At 47.6% G+C, this 18,257-nt stretch overlaps 1 protein-coding gene across 6 annotated transcripts in view; it reads right to left on the reverse strand.

Moving 5' to 3' along the window:
* Window positions 1-286: 286 nt before the first annotated feature.
* The window catches only part of raph1b (Ras association (RalGDS/AF-6) and pleckstrin homology domains 1b), a 68,000-nt gene continuing 50,029 nt past the window's right edge, over window positions 287-18,257 (reverse strand). For all 6 annotated transcript variants that reach the window (XM_055929324.1, XM_055929326.1, XM_055929325.1 and 3 more), the window contains 9 exons: window positions 15,841-16,000; window positions 15,195-15,316; window positions 14,832-14,897; window positions 14,601-14,744; window positions 11,233-11,343; window positions 9,674-9,772; window positions 9,255-9,381; window positions 8,492-8,628; window positions 287-5,264 (listed from right to left, as the gene is read on the reverse strand). In XM_055929324.1, coding sequence (XP_055785299.1) covers window positions 2,370-5,264; window positions 8,492-8,628; window positions 9,255-9,381; window positions 9,674-9,772; window positions 11,233-11,343; window positions 14,601-14,744; window positions 14,832-14,897; window positions 15,195-15,316; window positions 15,841-16,000 — 3,861 coding nt within the window. In that variant the 3' untranslated portion in view covers window positions 287-2,369. The remainder of the gene's footprint in view (window positions 5,265-8,491; window positions 8,629-9,254; window positions 9,382-9,673; window positions 9,773-11,232; window positions 11,344-14,600; window positions 14,745-14,831; window positions 14,898-15,194; window positions 15,317-15,840; window positions 16,001-18,257) is intronic.

The raw sequence follows: 18,257 nt of genomic DNA on the forward strand, positions 1-18,257 counted from the left end.
TTCACTTATCAAAATCCAAAATATAAGCTTGTTTAACTCCATTGCATTCACGATAAACGCTGCAGATGTCTGTTCAATTGTGCATGACCTTATTATGGTGCATCGTTGACAGGCACAAGCGGATTGAATCTCGGCCCTGGTTAATTGTTTTAGTGGTTAGATTGCGCCAGCCCCATTCCTTAGCTATTTAGCAAAAGAAAAGTGATGTTTGAGTCCCAGATTGTCCCTTTAAGTTAACCAATACATTAACCATAGAGTTGGTGATAAACAAGACAGTGGGACATGGTCGAGGTATGATTTCAACATTTATATTGTGATCTTCGGTTTATATGCAAGTAGAGACATTTGGTCTGTTATCTCCCCCCGTTTTCTTCATTTGGCCCCCAAAATCAGATACAACACTTCAATAATTTAATGCCTACTTCAGTTTGACATACTGCAAACCAACAACCTGAAAAGGATAATATTCAATCATGAAAATGCACAGGCTCTGGGGTGAAGTTTCCCCTAGGTACAGATCTAGGATCAGCTTCCCTGCCCACAACCATTAGCGGCAAAAATTACCCAAGATCAGCGTCTAGAGCCAACTTCATCAATACAGAGCAATGTAGATAAGCAAGATTAATGACAGCATGTGTTGTGTCTAGTAGTGGTCCCTCAGCATTCATGGTCCACTTGAGTTCAGTACGGTCATTCAGCTTTGTGGTTATGGTCGCTATACTGTACCTATTGCTAACAATGATGGAAACCGTAGCTAATGCTTATACCAATCTAATCCAGGATGTTCACAATTCGGGAGAAGAGTGGAGACTTGGGACAAACCCTACATTGAACTTAAGATGTCTGCCCATTGATATCCAGGCTTATTAGGATAATAAGCACTAGCACCCTTGAAATGAAGGCATTGGTGCGAGAACACCGCCCCCTCTCTCTGCACTGCACTTTGGCAGGAGAAGCAGGAAATTACACTACACTGGGATGTTTAGGCCATAAAAACAAGCCAGACGGGAATTTGTGGGTTAATTTTGCCAGTCAGGTCTAGTCTAATGCTAATAACATAATTCAATGCTCAGTACCTTCAAGCAACAACGTGTCGCTTCAATTTTATCCACCATGTTGAGAATAACTGAGTATATAGTAAACTGCACCTGGAGCACAGCTGTCCCCACTCTGTACATTATATTTCTATAATTTTTAGGCCATGTCACGTGACAATCTAAAGGCGTCAGGGGCCAATGGGAGGGGAGCAAGGGCTGTTACTGTACAGATAAACAGAAGCAGATGTTCATTAGGCACCAAACATTTTAGAACATGTAGCAACGAAAAGCGAAAGTGTGTGTTTATTGGACAATCCAGTGAGTTCCTCCCCGTTTCACAGTCCGTTTTCTTCTGCTTGGTGCCTAATGAACACGACCCAGATGCAGGTCCGGTCAAACAAACACAGCACACACCCCACAGACTAAAGGGGCCCTCGAAGACATACACACGATATGCCTCGTGCCGTTTCAGTCTTCAGTTAAGCAAAAAATGTTACGCATTAAATAAAACACTAACGAAAAAAAATATTCCAAGTCACAAATGTTTCCAGTTGCACAGTCATGGCTTTGTGCCTTTAGGAGGGAATTTCCTTTTTTTATTTGGAGATTCTTTCGAGAGAGGGCAATCGTCTGTGAAAAAAAGGCATCCCGATTCGCGTGTCACCGAATCACAGCACAAAGAGCGAGACACTTGTAAAACATTCAGAGAATACTTAGGAAATGTTGGGAATTCTTAGCTCATTGATTAAAATAACCTCAGCCTATATTCTAAAGTTTTTCAATCTTATCCGCATCTCATGATTTAGCCAACTAGCTTTTAAAAACTTAACTAAAAAATAAGAAAATCTTTAAATGTATTAAATAATGTCATATAAAAACAGAGGCAAAATAACAATCCCTATTACAGAGGCCTTCCTTTATGGGCTGTCCCCCATTTCCCCTTCTATCTCTCGCTCTCACACACGGATGCATGTGAATACGCGCATGCACACATACACGAGTACGCACACAAACGGGTACACATACACACACTCACCAAAGAGCTTCATGTTTTACAGCATGTCCATGCAGTACCAATGCAGAATGAATCGTAACGTCGTTATTATGGTTTTCTGATTACGTGGCACAAACATATGGCAAAGAAGAAGAAGCGGATACATGGTTTGGCGTTTCCTCATTTACATGGTTAAGTATTCACCATCATAATCATGGAACACGAGGAGTTCAGTTTGTCAATTTCCACTGACGGTCCTGTGTGATAGATAGAAGCTCCTCTCCAAGAGAGGTAATATAGGCATCATCCAACAGTCTCCTTTTCTACCACTCCCCTGGTCAGTGTGTCAGTTTGGTGTTGCCCCCCCTCTTGGGTGGGGCCGGCGGGGGTCCCCGCCGTAGCGTTGCATAGCCTGAGATGTTCCCCCCCGACAGCAACTCGGGTGGCGGTGGGGGCAGCGCCAACTCCATGTCGTCCATGGTGCCCGCGGCGGGTTCCAGGTTGGGGCCGGAGAGGCGGGACGAGGAGAGCGAACCCTGCCGGCTCACCGACTTGCGCTTCAGAGTCCGGTTCAGGTCGTCCATGAAGTTGCCCGGCTGGGGGACGCCATTGTTGCCGTTCCCCTTGGGGGGCGAGGTGGGCAGCTTGGGAGGCGGGGACAGGGCCGGGGGAGACGGCTGGTTCCGCTGCAGCGTGGGGGGAAGGGCCTTCTTCAGGGAGCCCTTGCCCCAGGAGGAGTTGATGGTGGTGGGGGGAGGGGGACCAGGAGGGGCGGGCGGTACTTTTGGCTGGGGGTTGACCACTGCCACCTTAGGTGTCCCGACGTGGCCATCACTGGGCGGCGGGGGAGGGGGGAAGTCAGCGGTGGACTGGCGCTGCTGGCCCACTTGACCCACTTTGGCCTGCAGGGCCAGGTTGGCCAGGTTCAGCTTGCCTGGCTTGGGGGGCGCCGCGGGGCCGGCCGGGGATGGGTCCTTAGAGGGAAAACTACCCAAGGGTATGGCAGGGGAGGACGGGAAGGTGGAGGGGGAAGAGGACTGGGGTGCAAACTTGCTGAGAAGATTCCTGCGGGACTCCTGGTATTCAGCCGAGGAGTTAGACTTGATGCTGGATGCCTTCTGGGGGGTGGCAGGCAGGGGCTTCCTGCCCCCCCAGACAGAGGAGCCCGTGGAGGAGCCCAATGGAGATCTCTTCAGGGGTGAGCCTAGGTTGCCGGGGGGGAGAGGGGGAGGCGGAGGGGTGGGGCCAGTGATGGGAGGGGGAGGTGGAGCAGGAGGGGCAGGGGCAGGGCCGGTGACAGGAGTAGGTGGAGGCGGGGGAGGAGGGGGGAAAGGCAGGCTGCTCTCAGAAGGGGGTGGAGGGAACTCTGGGGCCTGTTGCTGGGCCTGTCCACCGCCTGGCTGCCATCTTGGTTTGGCCTTCACCGCAGGAGGAGACAGGGGGGCTTTGGGGCTCTCAGTGTGATTGGTTGACAGTGTGGACCCTGGGAACTGGCCTGCCATCTGTTTGACCAGGGAGGTGGTGGTGGGCGGAGCCGTGAAGGACAGGGGTGGCGGCTTGGAGAGGCTGTGCTGCTTGGGAAATGTGGGAGGGGGCTGGTTGGGGGTGTGGCCTATCTGTAGGCTGTGCTGCTTCTTCATTGACACCGGCGGTGGTGGGGGAGGAGTTGGGGCAGCAGGTGGGGCGGGAGGGAGAGGGGAAACTGGGTAGAGAGGCTTCCGGGCACCGTGGTGGAGCAGAAAGCCTGGGGAGAAGGTTTTGGGTAGGGCAGGGGGGGGAGCAGCTGCGGGCGAGTACTGCTGCTGAGGTGGTGGGGGAGGAGGAGGTGGGGGAGGAGGGTGTGTCTGCACCGAGAGCTGCTGGGGGGGCGGGGGGGGAGGAGGGGGAGAAGGGGGTATCGGCACCGAGATTTGCTGGGGAGGCGGTGGGGTAGGAGGGGGAGGTGGTGGGGGAGGCGGCGGTGCCGGGGGCGACTCGACCAGTCTGGCAGTGGGGGGAGAGGGGCCCTGGGGGGGACCGCTGGGGAACTTGTGTGCCAGTGCCTGCTGGAGGGCGTTGGCGCCGTAGCGCGATGTGCACAGACCTGGCATGGGGTCTGGGTGAAGAGGAGGGGGAGGGGGGATGTCGTTGCTCTGCAGTGGGATGAACTGGGGCACGACAGCCGGGGTGGGGGGCCCGAGCCGGAGTGCGGCCATGGCCGACCCCAGAGCAGGCATGGATGGTGGGGGAGGGGGAGGCGGGGGAGGCGGGACGTTGATGTTGTTGACCAGCGGTTGGGGAGGAGGCGGGGCTTGAGCTAGCACCCTGGGTGGGCTCTGGTGGTTGTTTTGTGCCCTATGGTGATTGGCGGCCTGGTGGGCAGCATTCTGGTTCTGCAGCCGGGTGATGGTGCTGTACTTGGCGAACACGGTGGGGCCCGAGTGGTGAGGGGTGCTGCTGGCAGGCAGGGGCGGCGGGGGAGGAGGCGGCGGGGGAGGTGGGGGCACAGCTTGGTTGTAGTTGCTGCAGGGCTGTGGGGACAGCTGTTGGGGTGGTGGAGGAGAGGATTGGGGGGGTGGTGGAGGAAAGGGCTGTGGCGGCAGGGAGGGCAAGACCTGGGTGTAACTGCTGTGGATGTGGGGTGGCAGCTGTTGGGCTGGTGGAGAAAGTTGGGGGGGCAGGGGGGGTGGTGTAGGCTGGGGGGGTGGTGTAGGGGAGGGCAGAGAGGGCAAGACCTGGGTGTAACTACTGCGGATCTGGGGGGTCAGCTGCTGGGGTGGTGGAGGGAAGGGCTGGGGAGGCAGGACATGGGTGTAACTGCTGTGGATCTGGTGGGGCAGCTGTTGGGGTGGTGGAGGGGAGGGCTGGGGAGGCAGGACATGGGTGTAACTGCTGTGGATCTGGTGGGGCAGCTGTTGGGGTGGTGGAGGGGAGGGCTGGCGGGGCAGGGAAGGCAGGACCTGGGTGTAACTGCTGCGTATCTGGGGGGGCAGCTGTTGGGGTGGCGGAGGGGAGGGCTGGGGGGGCAAGGCCTGGGTGTAACCGCTGCGGCTCTGGGGGGGCAGTTGCTGTTGAAGCGGGGGGGAGGTACCCTCCTGTGGCTGGGGGGGTACAGCATGGGTGTAGCTGCTGCGAGACTGGGGAGGCGGCTGCTGTTGTGGCGGCGTAGCAGACGCAGGGGGCTCCAGTTGTGGGGTCTGGCGGTGCGCATGGATAGGGTGGGGGAGAGTGGCGCCTCTGGTGGACTCCCTCATCTGTGTGGGGACAGAAGTACACACAATGAGTACAGGATCACCATCTGTTGATAAGCAACGGCTTGCTAAGGTTAGGATAAGGTTAGGGTTAAGTTTAAGATAAGGGTTAGTAGATAGTGAAATTAGCCCCGGCATTATGAGTGGGCATTAGGTGGCCTGGACCTCCCTACCGTACCTCCTTGCCAGTCCAAACCGATAATTTATTTGACTGAGATGAGCGCAGACAGACACATCAATCTCAGATAAATCAAGGTGAGAAAAACAGCACCCCCTCTGTCTGAGTATGTGTAACCCATGTATGTAATGCTGTCTGGACAAAAATAGTATAGCATGTCATACTCTTTTTGACCAAACAGCATCACATAACATGGGCTAAATAAATCAAATCGTATTGGTCATATACACACATTTAGCAGATGTTATTGTGGGTGTAGTGAAATGCTTGAGTTCCTTGCTCCAACAGGGCAGTAATATCTAGCAATACACAACATTACACACAAATGTAAAAGTAAAATAATGGAATTAAGAAATATATAAATACTAGGACGAGCAATGTCGGAGTCCGGAGTGTAAATATATATGTGATGGGATGTATAGACATTATGGACAGATTATTTAGTACATCTGTAGAATACGTAGGATAGAATACATACAGCAATAGTTGAATAGGATGGCATTGACTAGAATACAGTGTGTAAACATTATTAAAGTGATTAGTGTTCCATTATTAAAAGTGACTGGTGATTCCATGTCTATGTACATAGGGCAGCAGCCTCTACGGTGCAGGGTTGAGGAATCGGGTGGTAGCTGGCTAGTGATGGCTATAAAACAGTCTGATGGCCTTGAGATGGAAGCTGTTTTTTAGTCCCAGCTTTGATGCACCTGTACTGGCCTCGCCTTCTGGATGATTGCGGGGCTTACAGGCCGTGGCTCGGGTGGGTTGATATCCTTGATCCTTTTGGCTTTCCTGTGACATCAGGTGCTGTAGGTGTCAGGCGGGTGATACAGCCCGACAGGATGCTCTCAATGGTGCATCTGTAAAAGTTTGTGATTGTCTTAGGATGCTGAAGAAATTCGGCTTGGCCCCTGAGCTTGAAGAGGCGCTGTTGCGTCGTCTTACCCACAATGTCTGTGTGGGTGGACTATTTCATATTGTCAGTGATGTGTACGCCGAGGAACTTGGAAACTTTTCACCTTCTCCACTGCGGCCCTGTGTGATGTGGATGGGGGCGTGCTCCCTCTACTGTCTCCTGAAGTCCACGACCAGCTCCTTCGTTTTGTTGACGTTGTAAGACAGAGGGGGGTGCTGTTTTGCTCGCTCGGATGCTTTCTCTGGTGAGATAGTTGGTTCAGCCACTTGCAAATTGAAGGCAAGCTGGCAGATGCACAGTGCACTGTTTGGATGCTGGAATTATTTTAGACGAACGTGCAAAAGGTAACCTACTTTTTGAAGTGATTTGTATGACAAATCAGTTGAAAACATCACGACTGTTTGTGTTAATGCCACATAAGGTAATTTTTTTAATTACTCTGACATTTTAAGTCCTGCTGCCCTTGACTTTACCTAAATAAGTCTATAAAACACAATGCCATTGTTAGAATCTTAATATCACAAACAGAACTGGTGTTATAACCAGTGTTAGGAGGGCATGTCATTTTCTTTATGGTTTTCCCCCCATTTCCCTCCCCTCCTCCCGACAGTAGGGCCTGCTTCCCTCCTCCCGACAGTAGGGCCTGCTTCCCTCCTCCCGACAGTAGGGCCTGCTTCCCTCCTCCCGATAATTAAGGTGCTCTACCCAGTTGATAATTACACCAATAATTGCCTCGAAACTTAACATATACCGAAATGAATTTCACATACAACAGATGAAAATGGTATGTACCCTATATCAGTCCACCGAATCCAAGCAGCCTTATCAGTCTACACTGGCCTACTTGGAGTACACAGTGAGAGCGTGCATAATTTACTATAGCAAGTAGACCAATAGATGCACATGCAGCGTTGCGACAAAATCTGAATGAAAACGACTCAGATGGCGGGGAAGAAATGAATCCCGATGACATCTCTGATGATTATTCTTTTGATTCTGAGCCTCAGCCTGAATCTACACCTCCAAGGACTAAGCGCAAAAAAAAGCCAGAACTGGGCGCACTGAGCAGGTGCCCGCGCCACCACCCAAATAAACGGTGAGACAGGAGAAAGGAAGGCACGGCGCCGTTTGGATAGAACAAGCCAGAGACAACGCAACTGGCCGATTATCACCACAAAATGTCATCACAGAGAGCAGGCCCTACATCAAGCAAAAAACAACAATAGCAACGCACTCACTAGATTTCGTTGTTTATGTGACATGCTCCAACTTGCGTGACGACTCACACCATGTAAGCACGAGCGGACAATAATTGACTATTTTGTACTGCGGTCATATATTCATTAGAATGCCATTTAAGCTTTTGCTGTGATTTTCACTATTCATCAAGCACACTTGGAGCTTATAATAATGTTAAGGCAACTAATGTTTTCATAATTTGACCGTGCATCTTGCGTGCGTCTTGGTGGTTGGGGTATTATCTTTTTTTGCCGTTGTAAAAGCTGTTACTGCGTTCCAACATATGCTTTCCGTTTCATAGTTGTAACAAAGGCACTCCACAAATAAAATGTGTTTTTACATAAACAGTAACTAATGAACAGTACCACTAATGAAAACGCGTTTGTGTGATTTGAAATATATATTTTTTTGTATTTTAATGTTAACTTCATAAAAACAACCAAATTACTATTTTTTTGCGATAGCATATATGAAATGTATTCATTCAAAACTGTTAGAATGTTGCAGTCCGAATGACTGCACATCAGCTTGAATGGCGAAAAAAAAAAAAAAAAAAAAAACTTGCCCCCATATGGAAATCAAAGGCGTCCAACTGATTTGTTCTGGTGCTGGCCCTGGTTGAAATGCTACTGACAGTCCATCTGTAGGTGCTCTACAGACTATCAAAATAAAGTGTTACCCTAAAGTAGAACCTTACTAGCACCAGCAGTGAGTGAAAGAAAAATTCAAGCAAAAACTTGCCATTGAGACAAAATCAACCATTTCAGTAAAAAAATTGATGGAGACAAAGAGGAGAAAGGAGGGATGTAATGGAGAGACATATAGAGAGAAAAGAGGAAATACAAAGGAGGGATATGTTGGAGTGAAGAGAAGAGGTCAAAGGTGAGAAGGACTAACCCTGGTGTTCTCCTCCATCTGCGTTCCTCTCTTCCAGGCCTCAGAGAAGATGGAGCTGACCACGCTCTGGGAGCGCCCGTGGCTGGAGGCCGTGTCCACTCCACTGTCTGACTGGCCCGAGTGGTTTGACTGGGACTCTGGGGAAGACACACACAGCCATGGAAGAGAGCTGCTAGATGCTGATCTTGGGTCATTGTTGCATTTCCCCACTAATGGTTAAGGTTAGGATTGGGCAAGGGGAAGCTGATCCTAGATCTGTACCTAGGTGGAAACTTCACCCCAGAGCATATAAACACTAGATTGCTGACCTATGCATTGGCTAACAAGAGGCTCTGAAGCCACCGAACTGTCATATTAGTACACCCTATTTTGCAGATTTGAGCAATGGGAGTGAGTGTGTAAAAAAAGGGTGAATCCATGTGTCTATAGATAGACTAGAGCTTTATCGTGTACCCTCAAAGCCACAACAACTGATTCAAGATCAGAACTAGAATCAATTTACCTACTGCTAGACAGGGGTTGTGGTCAATTCCATCTGAACTCCAATTCAGAAATTGAATTGAAAAGTAGTCATTGAAAATAACAGGATATCAATTGATTAATAGCATATCAATCTCAATTTGAGATTATGATAACCAAGTTGATGCCGGATCTGTGCTTGTCTATCACAGTCCCCCAGCCACTACCATTAGGCCTCAGTGGATCACCGTGGACTTGAGCAGCTGATCCCAGACCAGTTGTAAGCCCTGGAAGGCTGACTCACCAGGCAGACTGGCTGACCCGGAGCTGGAGCCAGAGCGGATGCTGGAGGTGGAGAGGGAGGACCAGTCGTAGGCCGCCTCTGTGCGCTTCATGGCCTCCTGGTAGTTCACATACAGCTGTTTCCCGTACTACACCACCACCACCGTGGGGGAAAGAGAGAGGTCACAGTTGCTAATTGTTTACATCGAATGGTGTATATATTTTTTTCTCTCTGTGTATTTTGGTTGCATGCTTCATGTAAATATATGATTTAATATTGACCAATCTTGTAAAACACCATCTTTAGTTTTCGGGGAAACTAACTAAAAAATAATTTTAAAAAGCTTTAAGTTTAGGGGACCCCTTTTGGCTTAAGAGCAAAAGTTCTATATAGCCTCTTTAATAGTCATGTTTAAGAGTGACGAGGAGGTTAAGGTTTACCTTGGCGATGCGAATGCCATTGAACCATTGGTGGAGGGTCCTGACATCATCACAGCACAGATACTTGATGTACTGGGACTTCTTCTGGATCTGGGGGTGCTGAACACAAAGACATGAGTGTTACCATGACAACACAACAAATGTAGTTTCACTTTGTTCTTTGGAGGAGGAATGGACAATATGGAATGGCCAATCAGGTCCTTCTGCTGTCCAGAAGTTTGATCCCATGGGCTAAATTGTCATGATCAGTGGTTTCAAGTTTGAATCCATACCTTTTATACAAGCTGATCATAGCGAAAAAGGAAATACTTCTGCATTTCCCACTGTGTAAACACATTGCAAATAGGTTCAGGATAACTCCTCCGGAAAAAGTTGGGTAGCTGATATTTCAGAGTTTAAATAGCCAAATTGATTACTCACAGGAATCAGGACTAATAAAGCCAATGCAACAGACTGTTTGTAAAGATTTTAAAAAACGTACAAAAAAAAAACTGTGGGCCTATCACATGAATGGGCATGGACCGACACTGACGTACTTTTGGATCTGTCCGGACCGGATATCTTTTTTGGGTGTTTTACATACGATGGGCATTCCTAAAATGTAATTTCAGGCGAGCGACACTGTGGTCTATACCTCAATAAGCACGGACCAACACTGACACCTTTGGGATGTTTTTTTTTGGTCCTGTCCAGACGCCTTGTTTTGTGCAGTCTAGACCGGTCTGGATTTCCACGTACGTTGGTTTTTTGGTTCGGTCCGGAACAAAATCGAACCAATCATAGATGTCTATGTTCAGATTTTGTCCGGTCTAGACCAGCCTTGATTTGGCCCAAACATAGACAGCTATAAATTCCGTCTTTTCAAATTTCATTCAGAACCGATTTCAACATCCAGAAAATACTTATTTTCAACGTCCGGAAAATAGATATTTTCAACATTCATTCAGCACCTAAACTGAACCCAACTTCAACGTCTGGAACACACATATTTCAGACGTCTTCTCAAAGTAATTTTCCTTTCTAGTACTATTCGAGTTTTACTGAGTGCGGCATATTTTCTATCTAGGTGTCAGAGCGGCCATGATCGTTCCGGTAAAGACATAGATTCCAAAACCATCCTTGATAATTGCCTTTGTACCTGTTAGTTTGACTACAGCTAAAGATAGATCAACATTAATAATATAGGAGAGTGGCGCCTTAATACATATTTTTGGTGTTTTTCAGTGGTTGTGCTTTTGAAAAGAAGTGGCGTGGAGACAGGCTGAAAGTGGCTGATGAGTTTAACAAACGATTTTTCCAGTATGCAGATCATAATGGCACAGTAATGGTCCTATTAAGTGGACAGGGCATTGGTGTTAGGTTCTCACAGGATGTCATTACCCAGATCACATCCACTCACACAGCCGATCCATCTTAATGGGCTTGTCCAGGCTCACCGCAACATCTCTACTCTAAAAATGTGCCGCCTCTTGTCTAAAAATGAGTCCCTAATCAATTCTCCACAAGACGCAGGAGTGGAGTGTACCATTAGGTGAAAGGGGGAGGGGGATTTGGCTTACCTTAAGGGCCAGGCAGTAGTCTGTGGGGGCCTTGTACTTGCTGCGGTAGTCCTGGCCGTAGTACACATTAACGTGGTCCAGCTGTAGAAAGCATACCAGGTCCCTGGAGGCCTATATGGAGGGAGAGACAGGATTCAAATCTTTAGATATGATTGATTATATCATAAATTGCAGGGGTACTAAAATAGTATTGGAGAAGGTCCGGTCACACAATTTCATAGGTGGCAAAGGTCCGGATAGATAGTTGTTTATCGGCATAGCAACAAACCACCTCACAACCCCAAACTGTCACTATTCTTTTGCAGTTTTAAAGGTCATTTCTTGCAATTCGACACATTTTGCCATGTCTTGTGTGTTGATATGATACCGGAGTGCCTCAACAAAATCAAAAATGGGGGCCCCCTTGGGGTTGAGGCCCCTGGGCACGTAATCTGGCCATGGAAACAACAAGATTTAGATAGCTGGTTAGGCTAACTTACCTACCTAGCGAACATGGGATAGTTGATTAACTGGACATTTCTTGACAGGTTAAACAAGTCTCTAAGGCAGGGGTTCCAAACTTTTTCACTCGGGGGCCCCCCTTCCAACATTGGGGAACATCCCCCTGCGCATTTATTTCTATGGGCACAAGCACGGTTCATGACACAAACGGTTCACACCCCTCTTGTTGTTGGAGAGAATTGTGCAACGTTAAAATGTATTTCCTACAATTCAAACAAAGACAATTTTGCAGTTTTAAAGCACATTTTCTTGCAATTCTATACATTTTGCCATGTCTAATGTGTATTTATGTGATATTTAGTGACAAGAAAATTACAACAATATCTATGGGCAAATTTCTTTTTAAATAAATTGTTAGCTGACATGGGCTAGTTGATCTTGACATTTCTGACAAGTTCTAAATAACTCTAAAGTATATAATGACTAACATGACAAGAGGAAGTGATTACAAATGAGTTTAAAGCCGGAATGAATTCCTTTTTTGGGGGGGGGGGGGGGGGGGGGCACCACTGCTCTAAGGTCTGTCAGTGAATGACAAGAGGAAAACTGCCCATGCACTACTACATTTCTAAATACTCCTTGTGCCTTCTACTATTGCAACTCTCAATAGCAGTTAAAGTTAAAAGGCCGACCGATTTACGCAAAATTTTAAATAAATTGTCTGAGGCTTTAGACTAGAGAAGTCTATATGGAGGGAGAGGAGTGAGTGGAGATATACTCAGCAAAAAAAGAACCGGGCCATTTTCAGGACCCGGTCTTTCAAAGATAATTTGCAAATAATCCAAATAACTTCACAGATCTTCATTGTAAAGGGTTTAAACACTGTTTCCCATGCTTGCTCAAAGAACCATAAACAATTAATGAACATGCACCTGTGGAACGCCCGTTAAGACACTAACAGCTTACAGACGGTAGGCAATTAAGGTCACAGTTATGAAAATGTAGGACACTAAAGAGGCCTTTCTACTGACTCTGAAAAACACCAAAATAAAGACGCACAGGGTCCCTGCTCATCTGCATGAACGTGCCTTAGGCATGCTGCAAGGGGACATGAATACTGCAGATGTGGCCAGGGCAAGAAACTGTCCATACTGTGAGACATTGAAGACAGCGCTAAAGGGAGACAGGACGGACAGCTGATCGTCCTCGCAGTGTCAGACCACGTGTAACAACACCTGCACAGGATCGGTACATCCGAACATCACACTTGCAGGACAGGTACAGGATGGCAACAACAACAACTGCCCGAAGTACACCAGGAACGCAAAATCCCTCCATCAGTGCTCAGACTGTCCGCAATAGGCTGAGAGGCTGGGCTGAGGGCTTGTAGGCTTGTTGTAAGGCTGGTCCTCACCTGACATCACCGGTAACAACATCGCCTATGAGCACAAACCCACCGTCGCTGGACCAGACAGGATGGGCAAAAAGTGCTCTTCACTTACGAGTCGCGGTTTTGTCTCACATGGGGTGATGATCGGATTTGCGTTTATCGTCGAAGGAATGAGCATTACACCGAGGCCTGTACTCTGGAGCGGGATCGATTTGGAGGTGGAGGGTCCGTCATGGTCTGGTGCGGTGTGTCACAGCATCATCAGACTGAGCTTGTTGTCATTGCAGGCAATCTCAACGCTGTGCGTTACAGGGAAGACATCCTCCTACCTCATGTGGTACCCTTCCTGCAGGCTCATCCTGACATGACCCTCCAGCATGACAATGCCACCAGCCATACTGCTCTTCTGTGTGTGATTTACTGCAAGACAGGAATGTCAGTGTTCTGCCATGGCCAACGAAGAGCCCGGATCTCAATCCCATTGAGCACGTCTGGGAGCTGTTGGATCGTAGGGTGAGGGTTAGGGTCATTCTCCCCAGAAATGTCCGGGAACTTGCAGGTGCCTTGGTGGAAGAGTGGGGTAATATCTCACAGCAAGAACTGGCAAATCTGGTGCAGTCCATGAGGAGGAAATGCACTGCAGTACTTAATGCAGCTGGTGGCCACACCAGATACTGACTTACTTTTGATTTTGACCCACCCCCCCTTTGCTCAGGGACACATTATCCCATTTCTGTTAGTCACATGTCTGTGGAACTTGTTCAGTTTATGTCTCAGTTGTTGAATCTTATGTTCATACAAATATTTGCCGAGAGGACAAACTGGTTTGTTAAGCTATTAATGTAAGTAGAGGTTGAAATACATACTTTTTGGCCAACACACAGTGACATGCTTTTAGTGTTGTGCGTGTGTGTGTGTGTTGTGACAAATCGTATCAGATTTCTGGTTCACTCACTGCAGAATTAACACACCACAAGGTGGCATTGTATATACATAAAAAAGGAGACAACTGATGGGATAATCAGAGAGGACAAGAAAGAGAAAACGGAAACGGTGTGGGAGTGGGACAAAAAGATTTTAACCTCTACTAACCCCAACGCAATGGGAAAACATTTTGAAAAATACAAGTCCAAGGTTTACTTCTGTTTCATGCCTTCTGAACACGACCCTGGGTTAGAAGCTAAAGCATGTACACACACACACACACACACACAGGGCTGCAGTTGAGAAATATTGGTCTCCGGGGATAACCGATGACCCATGATGCAATAGGAGAGGAGGCACATGCTCGGTCGATCCCTGTGGAGTCCTGTGTCATCATATCCAGAAACAGGAATTACCAGAGAGATGGTGTGGATCTGTTTCTCATTAACTGACAACATGTGAACCCGAATACACACAATCAGGGACACACACAGGGTGAAACACACGCTCCCACACACACAATACAATTAATCAAAAGTATTTTATAAAGCCCTTTTTACATCAGCAGTTGTCACAAAGTGCTTATGATTGGCTTATTCAGTGGGTGGCTAACCTTAGCTTTGCCTTTGGGCACGTAGTAGATTCCTGATGCGCGCAGCAGAAAGTATCGTTTCTTCCACGACTTCTTCCCATCATCCTTCAGCCATAGGATTCCCTCTATTTCTGGTACTGAAACCGAGCTGCCACAGAAACACTCCTGCACAAACACATCATCATTATTAGTGTAATCAAGGGGGGTGGTAGAGTGGGAGAGACAGTGTGTGAGTGAGCATGTATGTCTCACCTCTAGTAGGGCCTCTTTATTCCTATCGGCCATTTCAGAGGTCTCCTTCCTCCCCAACAAGTAGTTCTGTAAAGAAGTAGGGAAAATAGAGAGAAGGAGAAAGAGGAGGAGAGGAAGGCAAAGGAGTAATAGACACGAGTTGAAAACAGCAGATCACACAGCAGATCGCCTCCAGGCGAGCTGGCTCACCTAGCCTTCTCATGTCCAATGCATTATTCAGTCATTTATTGCCAGAGCTGTGACCTACTTCTTAAACACACACTCAAGGGCTCTTAGCAGGCATAAGAAATGTGTGTGTGTACTCTCCACTAAAGCTGTGCGAGTAGTGTACACAACACATTGGGAGGGTTTCCTAGTTCCTACCTGGGGGTTCTTGAAGAGGGCATATTTCTCTATGCGCTCGATGAACATCAGTTTGTTATGGCTGTCTCTGGTCCAATTCAGTAGGTTCTCCACCAAGTTCTCATGGTCCTCAAAGATCCGCTCTAAGGACAGAAAGCGAGAGGGAGTGTGCGTGAAACATGATTCAATCCGGACTAAGCATACCCTGGTCAAAGGTAGTGCACTATAGAAGGAAAAGGGCACCATGTGTGACGCAGCTTAAATAACCATGCTTGCCTGTACCTAAACGCGAGGGCTTCGTCTAGTATTATAAAGGCTGGGCGCCCATCCCTGCCTCACACCATCAGACAGATCAACAGTTAGAGAGACACTCTAGGGCAGTCTTGAAAACACAAACGATACAATACTAGCCATTACCTAGACAACACTACAATCTGACACTGTCCGAGTTGACACTGTCCCAAGACTCCACGTTTGTCTCAGTGTCACAGTACTTCCCCAGGATGCCTCACTCTCTCCCAATATCCCCCCCCCCCAGTATATCCACCAGTATCATCCTCAATATCGCACTCGCCCCCAGGGCCTCCAGTACCTTCTCAAGTATCTCCCCAATATCTCACCTCTCCCCCAGTATATTCCCAGTATCTGTCTGCCAGTATATCCATACCCATTTGCAGCTCGTTGATGGTCTCCACCAGTGACCAGTCGGGGCTGTAGCCACAGTGGGACTTGTCCAATAGGCTGTCCAGCACCTGTCTGACAGTCTGTCTCTCATCAACCATCACGGTCTTGGAGCTCTCGTCCGACATGTGCACCCGGATCACCAGCTGAGGAGGACGACGAAGAGGGATGAGGAGAAAGAGGAGGCGGAAGAGGTGCAGAATGGTCAGGCTCTTTGTATAGAACAGTTCTCACACTAGCCTGAGTGCCAGTCTGTTTGTGCCACCATGCCAAATGTCTGTCATAACGAATGTTTGGCTTGAGAATGACGGCAATGGAGTTCGCAAGAGCTTAATCTCGTCCACCAGCTGGCTCCCTCTCGGTTGAACTGTCGAGTTTTACAGCGCCTCAGAACAGGACTTGACTGGAAGACTGTGGCAGGAGCGGACTAAACAACCGCTGGTTTTAAATTTGGTTGATCTATTAGTCCATCACTATCTAGCATAACCCTTATAAACTCCCACCGTACATTGTGGACTTCAAAGGACGTGAGTTTGGAAAATCTGAAAGTACATATCCTAGAAATAGTTCACACATAAAAACGTCATACGCCCTAACTCAGAATCAAATTGGTCTTCCCCCAACTAATATGGTCAACATGATAAAAATGTTCATTTTGATTGGCATTTTGCCATTTTTCAAAGTCCCATCTAATATAGCTGAAGCAGGCTCGCTCCCTCTCCTGCCTCAATTTTTTAAATCACACCCCTTTCAAGTCCCACTTTGTTGCAGTGTTACCAGGCTCTATGCACCAGATACTTGAGCCTGGGGACGAGGTCAGCAAGAGCATAAACAGATCTTGGACCAGGCTACTTCATAACATAATTGTTGATATGAAATCAATTTAAGAGGGATGTTTCCATGCCCCAAGGACAACTATTGAGGATGTGATTTGAACCAGTGATATGCCACAGCGTGTAGTATGGTGTCATGACATGATGGTTCAAATACAGGCTGCACCTGAAATGGCACCCTATTCCCTATATAGTGCACTACTTTTGATCAGAGCCTTTATATAGAGAATAGGGTGCCATTTTGGATGCAACCACAGTGTATTTACCAAGTGGATCTAAAAAGGTCATGGCTCCAAAGATTGAAACAGTCAATTGAACTTAGTCCCGTCTCCATGCTGCCATCTAGAAAACATATCTAACGTATACAATGTTCAACCAATTCAGGCCCCTGCAGTCCTCGTCTCCAGCGCTGGTTCGGTCCATTGAATGCACCCCATAGGCTTAACCTTATCCGAGACCACTGTGACAAAATCCCCCTTGTGACACGACTGGGCTCCCATAGCCCCAGCAGTGTGAGTCTAGGAGGCAGGTAGCCTAGCGGTTAGAGTAGTGGGCTAGTAACCAAAAAGGTTGCTGGTTCAAATACCAGAGCCAACAAGGTGAAAAATCTGTCAATGTGCCTTTGAGCAAGGCACTTAACCCTAATTTGTTCCAGGGAACGCCGTACTTCTATGGCTGACCCTGTAAAAGAACATTTCATTGCACCTAATCTGGTGTATATGGCACAATAAAAATGTTGTTGTGTGTACGTGCTTATGAGCGTGTGTGACATGGTAGGGAGCAAAACACAGCAAGCACCCACGGAAGTGACCAGTAATCCCCTTCCACGAGGACTACAACATCCAATAACTAAGTTAGTAAAGCCGGTCAAATAGATCTCTAAACCAAACTGTAGCCAGGAAGCGACTGTGCCCTAGACATGGGCATCCATTGAGTTTGACCTACATCCAGTCATGGGTTTAGTCCCAAATGGCACCATGTTCCCTATATAGTGCACTACTTTTGGTCAAAATTTGGTCAATTCGGGAAGCTTCCATAGACCCCCCCCCCCCCCTAAAAAAAATCCTCCCATTCTAAATCATAGGAGTCCAAATTCTGCCCTCCTAAAAACAAATCTAAAATCCTAGCTTCTAGCAAAGTGGAGGTGTAAATCGGTTTCAATGCAACATTCAATCTTTGCTGCATTTTATATTGCCATACGGTAATATAGAGCAAATTCAACAACGCACACAGTTTCAAAGCAAGATTCACAAAATGTCACCTATGTTTCTGTGTTCTATACATTTAACATACTATATCTACAGTGGTGTAAAACACCAACATATTTGAAGAGGGCACAATCGTTGCATGCAAATATCTTGTGCATTTTGTTGGGTCGTTGCATGCTAATATCTTGTGCATTTTGTTGGGTCTACTCTCCCCATAATGTACTGGGAGAAAAGAAGCACATCACTGTGTTCAATGGAGCCGTTTCATTCAGAGCAGTTGCACTTCATTCAAGCTCACTCACACTGGTGAAATGGTCCGATGGGCTCAAAATGGTGCCTGGTGTGGTTCACAGAACCAATTC

Source organism: Salvelinus fontinalis, chromosome 7 (genome assembly GCF_029448725.1).
Source record: "Salvelinus fontinalis isolate EN_2023a chromosome 7, ASM2944872v1, whole genome shotgun sequence".
Lineage (NCBI taxonomy): Eukaryota > Metazoa > Chordata > Actinopteri > Salmoniformes > Salmonidae > Salvelinus > Salvelinus fontinalis.